Source organism: Fusarium falciforme, chromosome 13, assembly GCF_026873545.1.
Source record: "Fusarium falciforme chromosome 13, complete sequence".
Lineage (NCBI taxonomy): Eukaryota > Fungi > Ascomycota > Sordariomycetes > Hypocreales > Nectriaceae > Fusarium > Fusarium falciforme.
The window spans coordinates 451,171-471,351 of NC_070556.1; the positions used below are offsets into that span (position 1 = coordinate 451,171).

At 49.4% G+C, this 20,181-nt stretch overlaps 5 protein-coding genes and 1 pseudogene across 6 annotated transcripts, besides 1 other annotated feature; 2 read left to right on the forward strand and 4 right to left on the reverse strand.

Moving 5' to 3' along the window:
* Positions 1–781: 781 nt before the first annotated feature.
* On the reverse strand, positions 782–2,083 carry NCS54_01469700 (Hypothetical protein; the record flags this gene model as incomplete). Its single annotated transcript, XM_053159834.1, has 1 exon — positions 782–2,083. The coding sequence occupies one exon, from the start codon at positions 2,081–2,083 to the stop codon at positions 782–784; it is 1,302 nt and encodes a 433-aa protein (XP_053015809.1).
* A 1,850-nt stretch (positions 2,084–3,933) lies between these two features.
* NCS54_01469800 (Hypothetical protein) lies at positions 3,934–4,819 on the forward strand (the record flags this gene model as incomplete). The annotated part of the gene is made up of 2 exons (XM_053159835.1): positions 3,934–4,668; positions 4,727–4,819. 2 exons carry the CDS (start codon positions 3,934–3,936, stop codon positions 4,817–4,819), a joined length of 828 nt encoding a protein of 275 aa, XP_053015810.1.
* A 1,104-nt stretch (positions 4,820–5,923) lies between these two features.
* Positions 5,924–7,801, reverse strand: NCS54_01469900 (Hypothetical protein; the record flags this gene model as incomplete). The annotated part of the gene is made up of 2 exons (XM_053159836.1): positions 5,924–7,516; positions 7,586–7,801. 2 exons carry the CDS (start codon positions 7,799–7,801, stop codon positions 5,924–5,926), a joined length of 1,809 nt encoding a protein of 602 aa, XP_053015811.1.
* A 1,190-nt stretch (positions 7,802–8,991) lies between these two features.
* Positions 8,992–10,113, reverse strand: NCS54_01470000 (Hypothetical protein; the record flags this gene model as incomplete). The annotated part of the gene is made up of 2 exons (XM_053159837.1): positions 8,992–9,677; positions 9,726–10,113. The coding sequence occupies 2 exons, from the start codon at positions 10,111–10,113 to the stop codon at positions 8,992–8,994; spliced, it is 1,074 nt and encodes a 357-aa protein (XP_053015812.1).
* Positions 10,114–10,884: 771 nt separating this feature from the next.
* NCS54_01470100 lies at positions 10,885–15,403 on the forward strand (annotated as a pseudogene). The gene is made up of 9 exons: positions 10,885–11,212; positions 11,268–11,398; positions 11,452–12,069; positions 12,110–12,138; positions 12,195–14,142; positions 14,193–14,328; positions 14,386–14,446; positions 14,504–14,723; positions 14,858–15,403.
* Positions 10,885–15,403: a sequence feature.
* A 140-nt stretch (positions 15,404–15,543) lies between these two features.
* On the reverse strand, positions 15,544–16,293 carry NCS54_01470200 (Hypothetical protein; the record flags this gene model as incomplete). Its single annotated transcript, XM_053159838.1, has 1 exon — positions 15,544–16,293. The coding sequence occupies one exon, from the start codon at positions 16,291–16,293 to the stop codon at positions 15,544–15,546; it is 750 nt and encodes a 249-aa protein (XP_053015813.1).
* Positions 16,294–20,181: the final 3,888 nt, after the last annotated feature.

Here is a 20,181-nt window from a genome sequence, read left to right on the forward strand (position 1 = left end):
GCGGAAATAAGACTTCACCACCCTCGTCTTCTAGTTCCAGTGCCGGCATAGATCCTGAACTCCGCTCTACTAGTGATCCGACAATTTCCCATCCTCTTGGTCGCTTGGATGGATAAATTTGGTCTATGGCAGACACAGAGTCCAGTGAAGCATCGGTGATTGTTCGCTTGTGGCATGTGGTGAGCGATTCAAGGGTGGTAAACGCGTGTTGAGGTGACAAAGATAGCTTCTTGCTTGCTTGACGAATGAATTCGTGCCAACGGGTCGAGGCCCACTCGTAAGCACGCAGCAGCGGTGGTTGAAGCCGGAAAGGGTACGCCCCATCAAGTCCGTATGTGGTCCCACGCTGTAGTGGGCGATGTCCACTTTGCCAAGCAAATACGACGTTGACATCAGCATCGCTGCTATAGTCATCGTATCTGTTGAATGGGGTGTATACTTCACGGACGTGCTTCTCGGTGACTGCTACTGCTAGTTGGCAATACAGACGAACATGGACCGCCTGCTTCCAAACTTCCAAAGTGGCCTTGGTAAGATTACCTGTGAGGCGAGAAGTGGGCCATGCTTTTCCGTTACTGTGAAAGAGCAGTCGCGTTTGTGTGCGTTCCTGGTGGCTTTCGATATACCCGACCTGCTCCCGTCGCAGCAAATTGGCCAGCTTTCGGATGTAAACAAGATACAAGTATAAAACACGGCCCAGCCTGACCGGCAGAAAGCGGACCACATAGAACTCGCGATTCGTCAGCCGCTTCGCTTTGTGATGGCGGATGACGTATACCATCTAACATGCCCAGACGTATATCCCACAAGTCGTGCTTGGACCATTCTCACATTCAAGACTGAAGAGTTCGCGCACTCGCGGAGTCTGACCGCATTCGGTGTGAAGACCACCGGCGAGCTGCTCCTCCATCTCGGCCACTCGTTTCAAGTATGATACGACGGCATGCCACTTCCAGGTGCCGCCCCTAGCAAGTCCATTCTTGCTCGAAGTGTAAGCTTGGACGAGTAGATCTAGGTATGCTGATTTAAGGCCATTCCCCGGGTGCTCTATGAAGCAGTAGCCGCTTTCTGAACTAGCCATGTCGTCTTTGATCTTTGAGAGGTCGACATCGGGTTTCATACCGAACATAAGACTATCACATAGTGCTTCCGCCCGTGAGATGAAGTATTCTGGGAGTTTACGAAATTCCCTCATTGTCAGCTTGAGAGTTCCGTCAGAGACTGTTTCGCCGTCACTGCTCCAGTGGAAGAGGGTCGATGGTGGCTCGGTGCGGGCAGCATTGCGGCCAAAGTCTCGAAGGCTCACCAGCTCTGCGACTGGGGATTGCGAGCCTAAAACCATGTACTTTTCTCGAATTTTATTCAAGGTCTCGAGCTGCTCCGTCCGCGGCCGCTGCGGAATGCCGACAATGGGATATGGACGTAGCGGTAACGCACGCTCCAGAAGCAATATGCGCTGGATATGGATGATTGCTGACAGTTGGGGGCAGTACTGCCGGGCGAGTAGGAACTTGCGACAGTCTCCAGAGAATCCAAGAACCCCACTGAAGTATACCAACAACGTAGAGCCCGGTTGTCCATCGATGAATGTCTCGGTGCATAGCGTGAGACATAGTTGGAATAGAAGCTCATGGAACTCGTCGAATGCTGGCTTGGCAGACTTGCCCTCCACTCTGATAAGCGGTTCTGAGTTGGGCTCTTTGTTGGTTCCGATAAGGTCGCTGTCATATCCAGGATCATCATCATCGTAGTCATCCTCGTCGTCTTCGAGCTCCCAGTCCTCCACGTCGTCATCATCATCATCCCCGTCATCCTCCTCTTCATCTTGTCTATCACCGTGTATCCCTTCTCCATCCTGCAACACATCGCATGCGTCCCTGTTTGATCGATCGTCGCTGATAGGAGCATCATCAAGTGTTTCTCCAATGCCACCATAGCAACTCTGACTTTCCATCCTAGGCCAGAGCCCCTTCGACGTGTCAAATAGGTCCCAGACTCTATGGTTCCAGATCTGCTCTAGTTGGCCGGAGAGTGTCGAATTCAGCCTGATGTCTGCAATTTCTTGTCGAGCATTGCTTGGCATTCGGTACGTCCGAAAAGTGAAGGCCAAGAGTTTTTTCTCAATCTGCCTGTATCTGAGCTCGGTATTCCTCTCTGCCACGAGACCGAAGGGTATTTCCCGGGGGCTTTGAAGTCGTGAGCTGAGCAGCCAGCAGAGAAGGGTACGGCTGGTGTGGCGAACCGTATCCTCGCAACGATCTATGACCGAGTCCAATGCTCCCATAATACACGATATCTTCTGTTCGTCCTCGTGTGGGCTTGTAAAGTCTGCGTCATCTTCAAAGGTCCCTTGACCCAAAATATAATCTGTCGTCAGGGATTGCCGGTTTGGTAGTCTGGTCAACGCCCGTAATATGTCTCGCCAAGCGTTTTGGTACGTAGAGGGCCATTGAGTTCTCTCCAACCAGAGACTTGTAGCTGCGAAAGTTTCACTGCCTGAATCCTTGCTGGTTATACGTGGCTGATTCATGGCGTCCCGGTATCCCTCTTCTCGTTCCAATATCTGTCTCAGGTGGACGGACGCTTCTGGGGGAAGACTTTGAATCGCCGCCTGCGGCTTTGAGGAAGCTGCCTTCGCTTGCGACTTCTTCTTCTTCTTTCTCTGCCGACTGGTATTTTGACTGACTTCAAACCATCTGCTGCCCGCCCTGGAAGGGAAAAAGCGTTGGCATGTGATGTTTTCGATCCACGGCAGTTCAGTGGGAGGTATTGGGCATCCCTTTGATAGTCGTCCTCTGCACCTTGGATTGACCCATTGATGGGCTTTGGCACAATGAGCTTGAATTTTCTGAACCTGACGTAGGATGAGGCCGCATGCTCGACACTTTAGTCCATCCGGCTTCGGTGCGCCGAGACAAGCAATGGGCTCGATTGTCGGTGGTGGATACTGCAGCTGATCCAGCTGAGACTGATTTCGTAACACATAGGGCAATTTTTGTATGGTTTCCACCAGCTTGCGCCGACTTTCCGGGTTTATGTCGTGATGTCGTGTTCGCAAGTGCGTGGCAACTTCATCTGCAACACACCCAAACTGGCACAACTGGCACACAAGGAGTTTGTATTCAAGAAGTAGAACGAACGGGTAGATGGCACTAGATGAGCCTCGTTCTATGATAAAACTCATCGTCGTGGCGCAGTGGTGATCGAAAAGTTGAAGTGCCACAGTTAAAAATTCCAACTTCTTTCGGATTGCGGTTCCTCCCCTTAAATGCTAATCACGACGAGCCCCAGGCGACGCGTACCAGCGTTCCTCGCGTATGACGCGCCTCAATTGGATGGCAAGGTTTATGGCCAATCATAAATTCAACTCTACCCCTTGCTTAAATGAACTCTACCCCTGGTAAATATCAACTCTACCCCTCCTGTTGACCTGTAGAGTGATTTTCTGAAATTCAACTCTACCCCCCCGCATAAATCAACTCTACCCCCTGTGAAGTGGGGCAAAATAAATCAACTCTACTAAAGTTGATTTTGGTATGTAGCAGTAGGGGACCTTGGACAAAAGAGCAGCATACTAAACATAACGAGGCCACTCTATATGTAACTATGAGTAAGTTTGGCATTATTATAAGAAAACTAGTGAATGAGTAGTAGTAGGGAGGTAATAAAATATTGAGACATGTGTATAGACTTATATCAGATGTATAGTGCATACTGAACCAGTATTGACATGGTGCCATTATGAGAAAAACTGCCATGCCAAGAAAATGGTCCCTGAAGGTCGCATAACATGCGTATTGTTATAAGCATCATAACACTATAACAGGGACTGATTCTATTATTTAACAGTGTCCCATTCTCCTTCTCCCTCTAACGTACACTTATCCACTATTCACCATTCTCTGAAATTACATCCACCCCCAACAATACAAGATGGCCAGGCCATATGAAATGGTCGACATGCTGTACCAACCCCCCAAAGGTAGTGATTCGCAACGTCTGGATCATCACCTCAATAGGTGGCTGCCCGAAGGCTCCAAGTACTACGGCTACTGGGGCTTTACTATCTATCGCACACACTACAGCCCGGAGTCTGATAAGCAATGGGAAATCCTTCTTGATGCTTTGACGCGCCAAACAAGGCTTGCATTGGGTTATTACGACGGCCAATCATACGAGCAGGAAGTCATGGAGCAGAAAGATCGGAATGTGCCACCGATGTATTATTGCAAGAGCCAAGAGGAATTCCAGGAAAACTTGAAGCAACTTAAAGACCGATTTCGTCTCGATACCCGCGAAGATCCATCGCTTGACGGCCTGGGCGTTCGTGAGCTCCGCGAGGTCTGCCTTCGCGATAGACCTGAAGCAGAAAGGACCATGGCGGGATTCAAGTTCCAATACGTTCTCCTTGCAGATAAGGCAGTGTTTGAAGCTATGGACAAGGGAGAGTTCATTATAAAAGCAGTTTCATATACCTGGGAGGACGGCTGTTCTGACTGGGGCTGGATGCGAATTCCGACTGGTTATCTGCTTGACCTTTGGCATAGGCTTATGTTGAGGGATGAGAATGGACCTAGGATTCTGCCGTTCCGAGGTCCAGAGGAAGCCCTTGAAGAATATGTCTGGCCTTCGAGTCTATTTCTTGATGGGACGGGTGATTGCTCTGAGGTACGACTTGGAACTCATTATACAGGCCAAGTCATGCAGACCAAAAGACCAAGTATAGGTTAACGAGAAGCACATCGAACAGAGCATTGGAACTTCTAAATCGTCGACTTTCAAGGGCATGAAAGGCATCCGCGGTGGTAACTTGAGATAGAAAAGAAATAAAGTTATAGGCGCCATCCATAAACCATGGATTCGAACTTTCGCCTACAAGTTGCAGGTATTTTCGTTGCAACTGTTGGTCGCCATGACGGGTGCAGGATTAGTTATGGAAAGATTCCAAAGCCGAGGGGACAGCGCTGAGACTCGCAGATTTGAAGACGCTCCTAGAGAGTTTTGCCGAAGAAAGTCAGACCGAGATGGAAGACCGGATAGATAGTGTTTGATGCAGGAAATCAGAGACCTTGCAGAAAGACGAGGGGCTGGAATTATCGAATAAGGTGAATTCTCATACTTTGTTTCATTCTGGGGCAGTCAGAAAGAGGAATTTCGTCATCTTGTTGAAGCACAAGGCTCATGTAACGGCTAATGCCTAGGAAAAAATCCTCAATATTTACTAAATAGTCAAGACTATCCGCCCGAAGATTCTATCGAATTTCTCCCAGTCTTCTGGTTCTATTGCTTTGTCTATCTACTTAACTAAGCATCTTCGCTAGTAGACTTCCTGAAAAAGGTTGAAATAACAGTAACCTTCCAACGAACTTAGCAAGAAGGAAATTAGATGTTCTGCTCTAGCTACTGTCTAATGCAACAAGAGGCATTGCGCATTGACTCGGAGTGAATACCGTGTTGAGATATCGGCCAGGTCCGGGCAAATCCCCGGTGATCGACAGACGTTATTTCCTGAAACCATGAATTAGAGCTTTGGCAACTTCTCGTTATTTAGAAGCATAGCACTGAAAGAGTTCTTACCTTCAACAGGCCTGAGCATGATCTTAAGGATTATATCTGGCCTGGTAATTTAGCTCTTGATCCCTCAGGCTCATGTTCAGAAGTTCGTCCTAGGTGCGCATACTACAGTGGCCAAAGTCCAGATCGTACGTATTAAGGAAGCAGAAAGGTAGCAGGAGAGTAATCAGTTTTTCTTGTCAAAGATCAGGTATTCCTCCAGGAATGTATATAATATCTATGCAATTATTCTATGGATATAGGAACGCTGAAAGTTAATGGTTTACGGTTTGCAGTCAAGTTCTTCATGTACATTTATTCATATCAGTCATATAGCATTCTATGTACATCCACACCGTGATCTCATACACTATACTCCGACGCATACCCAATAGTTAAGCCAAAGTGCAGTGCATCCTGTGCCAACCGCCGGATTCCACTTGGCCAGCTGAGCCATTGTAATCTTGTAATAGTTCTGAATTGAGGCGCATGTTGTTTTTGAAGCAACCTGATGGAACTTCTTGCAGTTGCTTACCATACCTGACTGGATTGGTGCAGGTGTCTTGACGCCGTTATCTGGCTTCGTAGGGGTACCTCCAAACACTCCAACGCAGACGTTATAGTCAGCCCATAGGTCTTTGCAATTCGACCCAACGGCAGGGTTCCACTTGATGAAGTCCGCCAAAGATATCTTGTAGTAATTCTGAATCGAATCACAAGTCGTGGTCGTCTTCACTGGGTGAAACTTGTTACAATTGCTGACCATGCCAGGCTGAATTGGCGAAGGTGTATTGATGCCATTGGAAGCCTTGGTTGTTGTAGCAGGAGCCTTGGTGGTGGTCTTGGTAGGAGGCTTCCAACCGACAGTCGCAATACAGACCCAGTAGTCGGTCAATAGGTGCGTGCAATCCTCACCGACAGCAGGGTTCCAAGAGAGGAAGGTTGCCAAGGGAAGGTTGTAGTAGTTCTCAATAGAAGTACAGGTGGTGGTTGATTTGATCTGGTGGAACTTCTCACAGTTCTTGACCATACCATTTTGAATAGGTTCGGGGGTTTTGATTCCATTTGCAGGTTTGGTCGTGGTGGGCTTGGCGACTGTTGTTGTAGTTGGCTTATATCCTTCAACGCTGACGCAAACCCAGTAACCAGCCCAAAGACCACTACAGTCCTCTTCAACAGCTGGATTCCATTTCAGGAACTGTGCGAATGGAAGCTTGTAGTAGTTCTCGATGGAAGAACAAGTCGTAGTCTTGGCAACCGGGTGCCATTTATTACAGTTCTTTGCAATGCCCTCTTGAATAGGTGAAGGGGTCTCAACACCGCCGGTGGCCGTGGGCTTGGGGGAAGTGGCAGAAGGCTTTCCAGTAGGGGTTCCAGGAACGCCAACGCAATAGTAGTAGCCCGCCCAGATACCGCTGCAGTCCTTGCCAACAGCTGGATTCCACTTGAAGAAGGTATCAAAGTCAAAAGTGCCGAAGGTAGAAACGATCTTAGCGCATGTGTCACCCTTTGCAGCTGGATGGAATCTTGTACAGCTCTCAATCAGACCCTCTTGTGTGGGACTGGGCTTCTCCTCTCCTGTTGGCTTGGCCGTAGACTCAACCGTCCGTGTTGGAGGAGAAGTGGGTGTTCCAGGAACACCAACGCAGTACCAGGTGTTGGCCCAGATACCACTGCAGTCATCCTCAATAGCTGGGTTCCACTTGAAAAAGTCTTTGAAGTCAAAGGTCTTGTACTCAGAGATGATCTTTGCACAAGTATCTCCCTTCTTAGCCTTGTAGAACGATGTGCACGTATCAACGAGACCTTCCTGGGTAGGGCTGGGCTTCGAATCCTCAGTGGGCTCAGGCTCAGCGTCCTCAGTTGAAGTCACCTCGGGCTCTTCAGGACGGCCGTGGTTGATCTCGACACAGTAGGAGTAGCCAATCTTAATGCCGGAGCAGTTATCACCAATAGTCGGGTTCTGAAGACGGAATATAAAGATAAGTCACGGGAACCACAAAGACAGCTGGTAAATAGAATGAATACTCACATATTCCGAGAACTGCTCCGGTGTAATAGACCAGTCCTCGAGCCACAAAAGACAGTCGAGGTCATCATCAACCCATGTATCATAAAACGTGCATTTCGGTGTGATACCTGGGTCGGTAGGGTTTTCAGGCTTCTTCTGACGACGAAACCTTCTGCCTCTTACCGCAGAAACACTAGTGGTCAAGAGACCCAGGGTGATAATGGAAGAGAAGCGCATCGTGAAGGGATCACCAGGTCTATACAAAAAGATTGACAGACGGCGATGGTACAAGGAACAAGTGAACTTGGGGGGTATGTGACTGGCGATTAAATACGGGTTATACACATTGTACATGCAAGCCTGCAAGATCGGGTCGTGCCATGTCCGTCGTGTTCTTTTTTTTTACGCTTGCCTCTTTACTTTAGGTAGATGGCCCGTTTACGAAAGTCGAGCGAGCCAACAGACACGAACTACCCGTTTTGCAACCGAGCGTGACCCCCAAATGGGTCCAGTTACTTTTATCAAATCAAGGCTGTTCGTTTTCGGGATGCTCCCTCACGACAAATAAATCACATGGATATATCGTCTCCGCAATTGGCACCTGGTCTCTGGGCATTCGGTCAGATCTTTCTTTCTCTCGCTCGCTCGGGCGGACATGATGGAATCCACTGAACACCATGTACATAATCGACTATAGTGGAGTTCTGCTCCTGGCGAGTAACGTTCCGCTCCTGGAGAGTAACGTTCCGTCTTTGCCAAGGAAGGTTTTTCCCCTGCTGGACAAGGGCTTCAGAGGCTTTAACCATCTTATGCAGAGTAAAATTGTAAATCACACAAGGTTTGTTGTACCCACTCAGTGGGCCACAAGCATGTACGTACCGAGTAGTAGACACTATTTTAGCCTAATATTCTTAGACTTTAGAGTTGACACTCTTTGTTGGCGGCGAGGCGGCTTTGCCGAACAAGTACTCCCTGCCCTGGGTTGGTCCCAGCGCACCACTTTCCCCACTGACGACTGTTGGTTCTAGGATGCCAGGGAGTCGGGCTGTGCTGAGGTTAATTATCGTACCATTTCTACGACTCAGGTATGATCCATATGACTTGTGGTGACTGGCTCGCAAAGGATTATCTAGTGTACTGCGGCTAGGATGCGTCATGTCGCTGATCACTAACGGCGGCCACAAGGATGATCTCACGTACTTGTGGAAACCTAGCAACAGAGCTTGTTGCAAGATAATTGAACACAGTAGCTAGCTTAGCCACGATACCCAAATTGTTTGTTTTAGCAATTGACACGAAAGATACTAACTATAATTGACTATGCTATGTATAGAGAAATTGTTCCACAGAAACAGTTTGTTAAATGGTTATGGTCCCAACAAGTAAAGGCTTGTCTTAGGCTTCGAGACGCAATTGACTGCTAAAGATCATTCCTCAGGGGCTTTGGGCTTAGGTACAGGGCCGTTGGCGCTGCTATGCCGGAGTTGTAGGGCAGGGCTAGCGACGTCGGGTTCCTTATCCTCATCCTGGATCCAGGAGCCAGCGTGCTTAGAGCCAAAAGCCCCGATACAGATAGTTTTGCCGTAAAAGTCGGTAGCCTTGTGAAGGTTACTGCAGTCGATGTTAATCCATGAGTTGAAGTACTCGACGTCGTCGATGTAGAGGCCTTGTGCTCGCTCGATGGACCAGCACGTGTCGTCTGGCTTTACCACGTACGTCGGGCACGTCGTGGGAAGGCAGAGCTTGATACCTGCGGGAATTTTGCGACAGTCGGCGATGAGTTCCTGATTACCCATATACAAGAAGACACCAGCGACGCCTGGGTTTGCTTTGGCTATCGAGTCGCACGTATCGCCTTCCTTTGTGGTGTAGTACTTTTCGGTCAGGCAGAAATCCATAGACTCCTCGACCTTGGGAGGCGGGGGAATTTCGGTCGGGCCAGAGCCACCGCATGTCTTGTATACCTTCTCCAGCTGTGACTGGTAGTAGCGATTGTAAACCGAGTATGACGAGGACTGCATCATGGCGAGCTTTCGTTCGTAGCAGACGCTGCAGAGCTCGTCGCGGGGCATTTCCTCGCCGTCTTTCAACTCTGTGAACTCGTCGATGATGTCTGATTAGTTAGCCATGTTCCTGTTGCTGATTCATATGCGAAGCTCACCATTGCAGTATCTCTTAGTCCTAGGATCTTTGATGCAAGTCTCGTTCCAGCCGGCCCAGATGTAGCCGCCGACGCGTTGGGGGACGCCGTCTCCGTAATCTTCATTTGCGCATGCGCTGACGACGGTGTTGAACCACTTCCTGAGAGATGCAGAGCAGGTTCCAGTGCAAATTTCATCTGTTAAGGTCACATTTCGAAGCGACGCATGAACGCGCGGTGCCATGAAGGGGCGTATAGCTGTTGGACAAGCAATGTTGGCCGACAAGGCCTTGACACACGCATCGCCGACATTTTTGGCCTCGAGATCCGTAGCATTGTAGATACTGAACGCGGTACTGGCACCAAGGCACAAGCCCAGCAGAGGGATAAGACGGTTAATGGCAACCATTGTCGTCCTTTGAAGAGTTGGTGAACTCAATAATGAGGAAGCGAGTAGATGAGACAGGCGGGTAGATAGAATGACTAGAACAACGTCTAAAAATGAGGGACCCAAGACAGACCCTGAACCAAGCCAAGCCGAGGGCCTCACGTCGATCGATAGCTAGCCTCGGCCGCGTCTATCAAGTGGAGCAGGTCCACAAGGCACAAAAGAACTCATTCTTACACATCCAATCTCCCGCGTCCCGAACAGATCCTGCGTTGGTCAATGGCGGAGTGGCGATGATATGAGACCTTTTGCAAGAAGCTAGACAACGGTCAGGAACAGGCGCGTGATTTTTCTTACCATCTGGGTGCCAAGACCAAGCATTTTACGTTTTTTGCAGAACCAACAGGTGGATCTATGTCTGTGTCCATTTCTAGAGTGCCATGACTTGCAAGGATCCCGGGCTGTTGGTTCCAGCAAAAACAGAGCCGCAGTAGTGCAATGCTACCCTGTTCCTGAAAAGACCCAGCCCTCACTCATGCAACGCTGCGTTGGTGAAAAGGTCCGATGCGGTGAGACGGGCCGGGAGAGATGATGCCCAGCCCATGATCGACAGGGTGAGGTAACTTTCAATTTTTGCCTCCCCAGCGAGTCAACCCTTGTAGTGATGGATTCTTGGACCCTGGATTCTTGATCGTGGGTCTGGTTCATACTTTTTTCCGCTGGTGTAGGTAAAGGACTTGGTCAAGGGTCTGTATCTAGTTAACAGCTCAAGCCAACTGGTTTTGAATTTAGGTCATCTCTACTACGACTAAGCTCGCTTCCAAACTCCTCCCTTACCAGGTCGTTTGGTTCCAGCAAAGATATTGCATTGTTTCGCAACATATTCTTCCCAGTCAGCAATTCAACTTTGGTGTGATTGACTATTCTTTCCAATACATTCTTTCGGGCTTGCCTGTCCCTTTCAACAAGTCCAAGATGCGTTTCCGCGTCTCGTTTTTCGTTGTGCTGCTGCTGCTATGCCTCTGCGTAGCAGCAGCCGACAGCACGACCTGCAGCGCAACCAAGAGGTGTGAGCAGGGATGCTGCAACAAGTCTGGCAACTGTGGATTTGGCCCCGATTGTAAGGACACCAACATGCTCTCTCTACATGATTGCCAAATGCTAACTCAAGCAAGATTGTGGGAAATCCGTCTGCCGTTCTGACTGTGACAGAAAGTCAGAGTGCAATCCCGGTTATGGCAGCAGTTGGGCCAAGAGAGACAAGTGCCCTCTGAATGTCTGCTGCTCCAAGCATGGATACTGCGGTGTGAGTATGCTTTCAAGGGAGTGGTGAATGATGTGCTAATGAATGTTCCATAGACAATCAAGGATTTCTGTGGAAGCAAGACAGTCAAGCGTCCAAGCTGTAAGAAGGGCGGCGAAATGGAACGCGTCGTCGGCTACTTCGAAGACTGGGCCAGAGACCGACCTTGTGAGGTCTTCTGGCCGGAACAGATCCCTGTCGGTCTGTATACACATATCAACTTTGCTTTTGGCACCATCAACCCAAAGTCGTTTGCACTTGAAGCTAACACGCCCGAGGATAAGGCAATGTATGAAAGGCTGATGTTTCTAAAGAAGAAGGACAAGAGACTCAAGATCTATCTTGCTATTGGCGGGTGGACATTCAACGATCCCGGTCCTACAGCCAACGTCTTCTCCGATTTGGCTGCATCAGAAGATAATCAACAGAAGTTCTTCAACTCTCTCCAGTCTTTCATGGCGAAGCATAAGTTCGATGGCCTGGACTTGGACTGGGAATATCCTGTTGACGACAAGCGTGGCGGCAAGGAAGACGATTACTACAACTTTCCCAAGTTCATGCAAAAGTTGAAGAAGTTGATGAATTCAGGCGACAAAGGCTTGACTATCACCCTTCCCGCATCCTACTGGTACTTACAGTACTTTGATATCAAGAAACTGGCAAGTATATTTCCAGTCGTGGGGAGTAGTCCAGAACCCAACTAACTAGATTCAGGAATCCACGGTTGACTTTTTCAACATTATGTGAGTTATATATTAAACTCCATCTCTGTAAAGAAAGGTTAATAATCTCGCGAAAGGTCCTACGACCTACACGGCGCCTGGGACCAGCACGTCAACTGGACTAAGCCCTATCTCAATGCCCACACCAACTTGACCGAGATTGAGTCAGCACTGGATCTCCTTTGGCGCAACGACATCAGCCCGAGCAAGGTTGTCATGGGCCTAGGATTCTATGGTCGTGCCTTTACTGTCGAATCAGCAGCATGCAAAGATCCCGGCTGCCTATTCAATGGGCCGGCCAATTCAGGCAGTTGCAGCCGAGAAAAGGGCATCTTGCTCAATTCAGAGATCGACGCAGAGGTTAAGAAGCGCAAGCTGGAGCCTAAGCTCTATGAAGAGGAGGCCGTCCAGGTGGTGACATGGGGCAAGCAATGGGTGTCATATGATGACGAAGAGACGCTTCAGATCAAGGTTGACCGTGCGGGAGAAAGATGCCTGGGTGGTGTTATGGTCTGGGCAATCAGTCACGACACCAAAGATGCCAGGTACAATAAGGCATTGGCCGGCATACTTGGACGTGAATGGACAAGCGGTTCCCTTGACGATGACGAGAAGACAGGCAAGTGGGTGAAGAAGCCTTACGAGCAATGTCGATGGACAAACTGCAAGGAATCATGCCCCAAGGGCTGGGTACACGTTGGACGTCTCGACAAAGGTGCTAAGAAGGGCGAGTTGATGTATGACGAGACGGGTTGTGGAGGTGACGGATCGCATCATTTCTGCTGTCCTCCCGACCAAGATATTCCCCAATGTGGATGGTACGGTCATGGCAATGGTGCTTGCACAAAATCGACGAGTTGTCCAAGCGGCATGACCGAGATTGGCAGCAACCAGATGTACTGCAATCATCCCCCAATGGTGCAGACGGCGTGCTGCACGACCGAAAGCGAAAGCATGAAGGTCTACGGCGAGTGCACATGGGGAGAGTATCCTGAGTGTGACAGCAGGCCCGAGTGTCCCTCGGGCTACCACGATACGCCCATAGCCAGGTCCGGGTCAGGCTCTGGTGGCCTGGAGTGCAATAACCTGAAGAATGCGCTTGGCGCTGACATTTTGGGCGTGCAGATGCGCAACTACTGCTGCGGCACCAAGCCAGACCTGCAGTTCACCGACTGCCAGGTCTTTCGCGACGTTGGCCCTATGATTCAAGGATATCCCGAAGGCACCTGTCGCAGCAATTGCCCAAGCGACCGCGTCCGCGTCGCCATCGATTGGGCGTTCCATGTGTGTTCCGCTTACCCAGTAGGCGGACAAGCCACATGCTGCAAGACAGAGTACGGCGAGCAGGAGTGGGAACCCAACGAGAAGCTCGAGGCTTACAAGAATGCCATGGCCGACTGGATGGTGGATGAATACTGTCCCAATCCCTCCAAGGTCCTCAAGAAACGCAGTTTATCGTCTTCGTCTACTGAGCTCGCTGCCCGGGCCGACAAAGCCGGGGACCTGACGCCTCTAGAGCTCCTCACCAATATACTTGGTCTTGTAGGCAGTCAGCTTATGCTATCTCAGTATCGCCTCATCTGGAACAATGCCGTTCGAGAACGCCATTTTTATCTGCAAGTTACCTACATGTCCAATTACATCAGAAACAACTGGCGATTCGACTGGGAGGGCCCTGCTGTGTTCGCCCGCAATGTTCTGTGCTATCCCGCCTACTGGGCCGCGCAGATCGAAGCCTTCCTGAACGGTGACAAGGACGGTGATACTCTACTTCTCAACTGTACGGAATCAGCTCTCTGTTATTCTGATGGAGACTGTGGGGAGCTGGGCGAGGACGCCAAGGCCGACAACAAACGTCGTCACGCCGCCTTGTTTGGCCGACATTCAAACCACCTCTCCCATTCAAGCCACCACTATCACCATCACCACCGGGCTACCCGCGCGGAGGAACCGGGAGCAGTGAGTACTGTCCGCATTATGGATGAAGATGGCGAAAAACATGCCTTCGAGATTAGGGTTCCTCCAGTAAGTTTTTTTAGCACTGCTAAATTCTGATTTTAAACTAATGCAAGCAGCATCCTGATATCAGCAAAGTTCCCCAAGACAATCCACTACTTAATAGAGTAGTGGAGATACGTCACCGTGGTCCGTGCGAAAATGCCGCTGTAAGAATTCGGAAATACAGCGACGCTCGTGATTTTAAAGTACATCGTATGTATCATTCGCCTAACGTTCCTCTTCGGTACCAGTTCTAATAGGTGAAAATAGTTGAGCATGTCGTCGATAAGAATATCTATGAGGCCTTTCTCGCAGGATCAGTCCGGGGACTGTATGATATAACCCACAACATATATAGCTAGAAATGTTTGCTAATAAAGGCCGGTAGACTCCCATCTGGTGAAACCTCAACGTATGGACCCATTCCAATTGATTTCTGGGTCGAGATGGAGAATCTCGACTTGAGCTTGGAGACCGACGCACCTAGACTCCCTGGAGGCAGACAACTGAAAAGGCTCTTCGAACGTGCGTATGAGTGTTTAGGCAGCGTGACTAACGACCAGGTCTTTATGATTGCTGACGAAGATATCAACGATGCCAAGAATTATGTAGGTCCTTTCTCTTGTCTTCATTTTTATTTCCTCTGTTCACTCCTGATTCTCTCCCCTATTCTATTCTATCAGCTCCCTCATAGTGCATATCCCCTTCTTTTAATAGCAGATTGGCTTACTGACACTGCCAGATGCTTCGCTTCCAAAAAAGGCCCTCCGAAACTAGTATAGAGAAGCGCCTGAAACCGGATGGCAAGTCGAAAGACGAATGGAAGCAGGACGCCAGGGTAATAGTCGGACGAATCCGTGGAAGATTCAGCGTGTTTACATATATGAATCTGCCCAAAACCCTGGTCAGGTTAAACAAGATCGTCAAGGACGTATATGTGCAGTTGAAGTTTGCCGAGAATGTCTACAACAAGAGACATCCTGGCGAGAATGTCCAGCTCGCCAACTACTGGCTTGATTGGATTACGAATTACTATGCGAAAGTGGTCAGCGAGTTCAAGGAGAACATTACGGATATGGTTGCACAGATCCATGAACTGATGGAGGATGAGGGTGTGGAGGAGAGACATGCCAGCGAGATGCGCGAGATGATGGCGCAATTTCAGGAGATGGCAGATGATGGTGCTCGGATAAGGATTGATACTTCGGGTTTTCCGGCTTTTAACAGTCCTATTACTGAAGCTGAAGATATAGAGGAAGATGAAGATACGGAGATGGGAGGGACTTGATTGGGGGCTTGTATTCAGTTTTGGTTGTGTTGGTCGGGAATTATCTAGATTCTTTATATATTCCTGTGCCAAGCTGGATTGAACGTTTTGTATCTTGACGAATACAACTCGGGTTGATGCTTTATACTTCCTTAGTACATTTAATCCTTTTGGGTCCTGTAGTACCGCCATGGGCGAATCTCTGAATATCTTCCAGTGCAGTGAAGTGCATCGTCCCCGGCCCAGATATGGTCCTCAAGATCTCCTTCAGGCCCGCGGAAGCCAAGACAGTACTCCGTTCGGTCATCATTCCACATGAGGAATGTCCATAACTCTAACAGAGAGCCTGTTGGGATCCTCATCCATCCCCATCCCGAGTTACCATCCCACAGCAACGAGACAGCCTTGACAATAAATTCTCCCTTTTCTATATCTTTCAAAACTGCTTCATCAGCAAGCAGAATAAAATCGAATAGGTGGTCTGCCATGGCTTGGCTCTCACGAGGCCTTGTGCTCACGCGGAGCTTCTGGCCGCCTTTCTCTACGACTTCAGTCTCCTTGAGCTTTTCGGCATTGCAAAATTCCCGAAGACCTCGAACATCGAGTCCGTCTAGTGGCGAGGGATCCTCGCGGACATCGAGATAGAATGATTCCTGAAGTTTTCGCCTAACATCTTGGTCTATCTCCTTGTCGTCTTCGAAGGCTCCGAATGCCAGTTTAGTCTGATGCCGTAAAGAGTATAGAAGCGCTTGCCAATTCTCGTCATTGCCGTAATAGGTGCGGTAGATAGTAAAGCCCCATTTGCGGTAGTACTGAAAATTGTTGGGGTTCTTCCACCCTTCAAGTCCCAGCTTGGACCCACGTGGGGGGCACCAAACCTGATCAATCATTTGTTTAAGAACGCCGGACATCTTGACAGAGCCTGGTTATGAGGATACGGCTGGTGAGGGTGTGGGTTTTGAGATGCTGAAATGTAGAATAATGGGCTAATGTGGAGTGGAATAAAACAGAAAGAAGAAAGCTCGCAATTACCAACCGGATATATATTTTATCGCATGGCCCTCGCTTAAATTACCACTAGGGTTATAAAAATATTACCTGTTTGCTCATGTGGGGCTATCGCCCCAGGCGAGCCAACCTACTATACGCAGTCGTGAAGTAACTCGTTTAATTACATAGAAACTGGTCTGTGCACGCTACTAGAGCGTCTGTGCACGTATCGTGGATTCCTTTAATTTATTGTTGGATCACATACGGCACATTCGATCAAGTGGATAGGGATTATTCCGATATGAGCCCAAGGATGTTCATTCTATTGTTCTTCGTCATCCTTCTTGCCCCCTCTTTTCTCGAGAGGGGTTTTATGTCATCTGACACCCCCTCTGACTAAGGTCAAGGATATCGATCTATCAGAGGTTCCGTAATACAGGGTCGCAATCTAACACACCCCCCCAGCTGAAGCCGGGTAGGCTGAAGCTGCCGTCTTCAGACCAGGTCTTCTTTCTTTAGCTCCTTTAATTTCCTTTGGCCTAGTTGATCTGAGATATCTACTAGTCCTAGTTGTTCCTTGCACTCCTGAAAGCTTATGTTGGTAATGATCTTTGTAAGCCCGTCTGCGATCATCTGATCGGTTGGTGTATAGTCCACCTGGATCCTATTCCTCTGAGCTTCCTGCCTCAGCCAGTGGTTGTGTATATCGATATGCCGTAGCTTGGTCTGTAGCTTGTTGATCTCTTTGTGGATAAGCCGAATAGTCTGTTGGTTGTCGCATTGGATATGAATCTTTTCGTCATCTAGCTGGATCCCTAGCTCTTTGACTAGCCGGGTGATGAACATAGCTTCCTTGCCTGCTTGAGATAGGGCTAGCAGCTCGGCCTCGGTCGTTGAGGTCGTAACTGTTGCCTGCTTGTTGGCCCTCCATCCGATCGTGCCTCCGAACAGCCTCATGACATAGGCTTGGGAGCTTTTCCGGTCTTCTAAGTTGTCTGCGAAAGAAGCGTCGCTCGCGATAAGGAACCGATCGTCTTGGCCGAATTGAAGGGCTAGGCTGTTGGTCTTCTTGAGATACAGAAGGACCCTATCGGCAGCTTGATGATGTTCCGGTCCTGGATTCGAATTGAACCTCGCTAGCCGGGACGCAGCAAAAGCAACATCCGGCCGGGTTATCACAGCTGCATACAGGATCGATCCGATCTTCCGTTGGTATCGTCTTATTGAAGGGATCGAGGCCGGGGTATCTGTTCGAAGAAGGTCTCCCCTTTTCATTGGGGTATCGTGCCGCTGATCTGGGTCTTCCGCAAGGTTAGCTATCTTGTCTAGATATGCAGATTGGGATAACCAGATAAGTCTCTTTTGGTGGTCTCGAATGACCTCAATCCCAAGGAACCATTGAAGATCCTGGCCGCCTGTTAGGTCATATCGACCTTTGAGGTCTGTAATAATCTTCTGTACGTTTGATCGTTTGTTCCTTCGGCAGGCAAAGACGATATCGTCCACGTAGAAGAAGACGATGATCCCGTCCTTTGTCATACAGCAGGGCTCGTGCCGGACCGGCTTGAAGTCTAGGTCTTGGAGTGTGGCTGTGAGTTCTTTCTGCCATAGGAGGGGTGATTCCCGCAGCCCGTATAGAGCTTTCTGGATAAGCAGGATCTTACCTGCTTTTCTGTATCCAGGGGGCATTCTCATCAGGATCTGTTTGTCTAGCCTCGCGTTGACGAAGGCGTTGACTGCATCGTATTGTATGAGGTCCAGGTCAAACCGGGCAGCAATTGCTATCAAGGTCCGGAACGACCTCCCAGCTAAGGTTGCAGCATAGGTCTCTTCATCTAGCCCTTTTGGCTGTTGGTCTCCTCGAACAACTAGCCGGGCTTTGCATTTGATGAACCTGCCGTGCTTATCAAGCTTATAGACATAGACCCACATGCAGTCAAGGGTCTGTTTCCTTTGGGTTCTTGGGTCATCTCGGTCGATCTCGATCCATGACTCCATTTCCCTATGACTCTGTAAGTGGTCTCGTTCAGCCTGTTCAAATTGGGCCCCCATCGGATGGTCTCGTAGATCCCGATGGTGCCGAGGCAGCTGTGGCAGCTGACTGCCATGAACAGACCTGGGTTTCTTCAGTAGCCGTTGCAGCTTAGCTTTGTCGATGGTTTCCCCATTGAGGGTTCCAATCGGGCTAGCTAGTCTTCCGGCGTTGAAGGCAGCCTTCCAGACGTCAGACCTTTCGAACCTAGGGTCCCTCTTGTTGTTAGGGCCTTTCGGATTTTGCCCACCTAGTGGATCCGAGGCATCTTGGATTGTCATCGCTAAAAGGGCAGCTGGCAGCAAAGACTCGGGAGTCAAGTAGGCATGATCATAGGCGCTAGGGGAACCGGATCGGCTATCTTGGACAGCGTCACCTTCCCCAGGCTTTCCTTGATTACCTTCCTTAACCCTAGTTGCTTGCACCACTATAGAGTCTGGATCAACGTCTTCAGCTAGATCCCTCAGGCCTGGGTCGTCACCCTGGTCCCTTAGATCGTGGCCTTGACTATCGTCCTGATCTTGATCGATCTCATCAACCTGATCCCTCAGGCCTAGGTCGTCACCCTGGTCCCTTAGATCTCGGTGTAGAGCATCGTCTGGATCGATCTCATTAGCCTGACCCCTCAGGCCAAGGACCTCGCCTTGATCCCTTAGGTCTTGGTCTAGAGCATCGTCCTGATCCTCATAGTGGTTAGCATCCCATGTTCTACTGCCAGTTGCTGTTTCAGCTGTTGTTTGATCCGGTTGAGCCTCTTCCACTTGGTTCAGCAGCTGGTCTACCATCCACCACCACCTAGTGGGCACCCCCACCTGATGCATCACCAAAATTTCAATCTTCCCATACAAAATCCAAATTTTCAATTGCACCGCATTCAGCCAGGAATGAAGGTACTCTCAAACTAAGGCCTGTACTATATTGCTTTTTTCATGGAATTTTAGCACCGGCCTTGCTTTTCCCCGTCTCGCTTCGTGGCCTGATTCTCTAGCCTTTTGAATTTTTTCGCATTTCACCTCATCCACCCTAGCCGACTCCATCCACTCAAGCCGAATTTTCACCTAAGTTGCTGTCGGAACTCCTTCTGCAATGGTTCACCGTAATTATACCGAAGAGGATGTAACTGAGGCTATATTCGATATCACTGATCGAGGCCTGTCACAGACAGGAGCGGCCGACAAACGTGGAGTACCTCGGTCAACCATTTATAGACGACTTTCCGGTCAAGCGAGCAAGAATGAACGTATCCAGGCCCACCAGCGTATTTCAAAGAGCCAAGAGGATATTCTTGTCCGTTGGGTGCTGCGACAAGAGTCTCTGGGCTATGCTCCCTCGCACAGCCAACTCCGCGCCTGTGTCGAGGCCCTCCTACAACAACAAGGCGATAACAAGCCATTGGGTAAAAACTGGACCTCCAGGTTCATCAAACGACATTCAAAACTATCTACCAAGCTTGGAAAACGCCAGGAAGCCGCCAGATTTGACGGGTTTACACCAAGGTCGGTCAATTGGTACTTCGATATCCGGGAGACGGAATACGGCTGGATCAAGCCTGAGAACACGGTTAACGTGGACGAGGGCGGCATAATGGCGGGTTTCGGTAAGTCCTCTATAAGTTCTCTACGGGTTTTTATAGGTTATAACTAATTGGCTGTCAACCAGGCTTGGACAGCCTCGTAATCGGGAGCTCTGACCCGAAGAAGAAGGCGATGTTGAAGGGCTCCCAGTCGCGCAAGTGGACCTCATTTATCGAGGCCGTCACCGCAACTGGCCGCGCTTT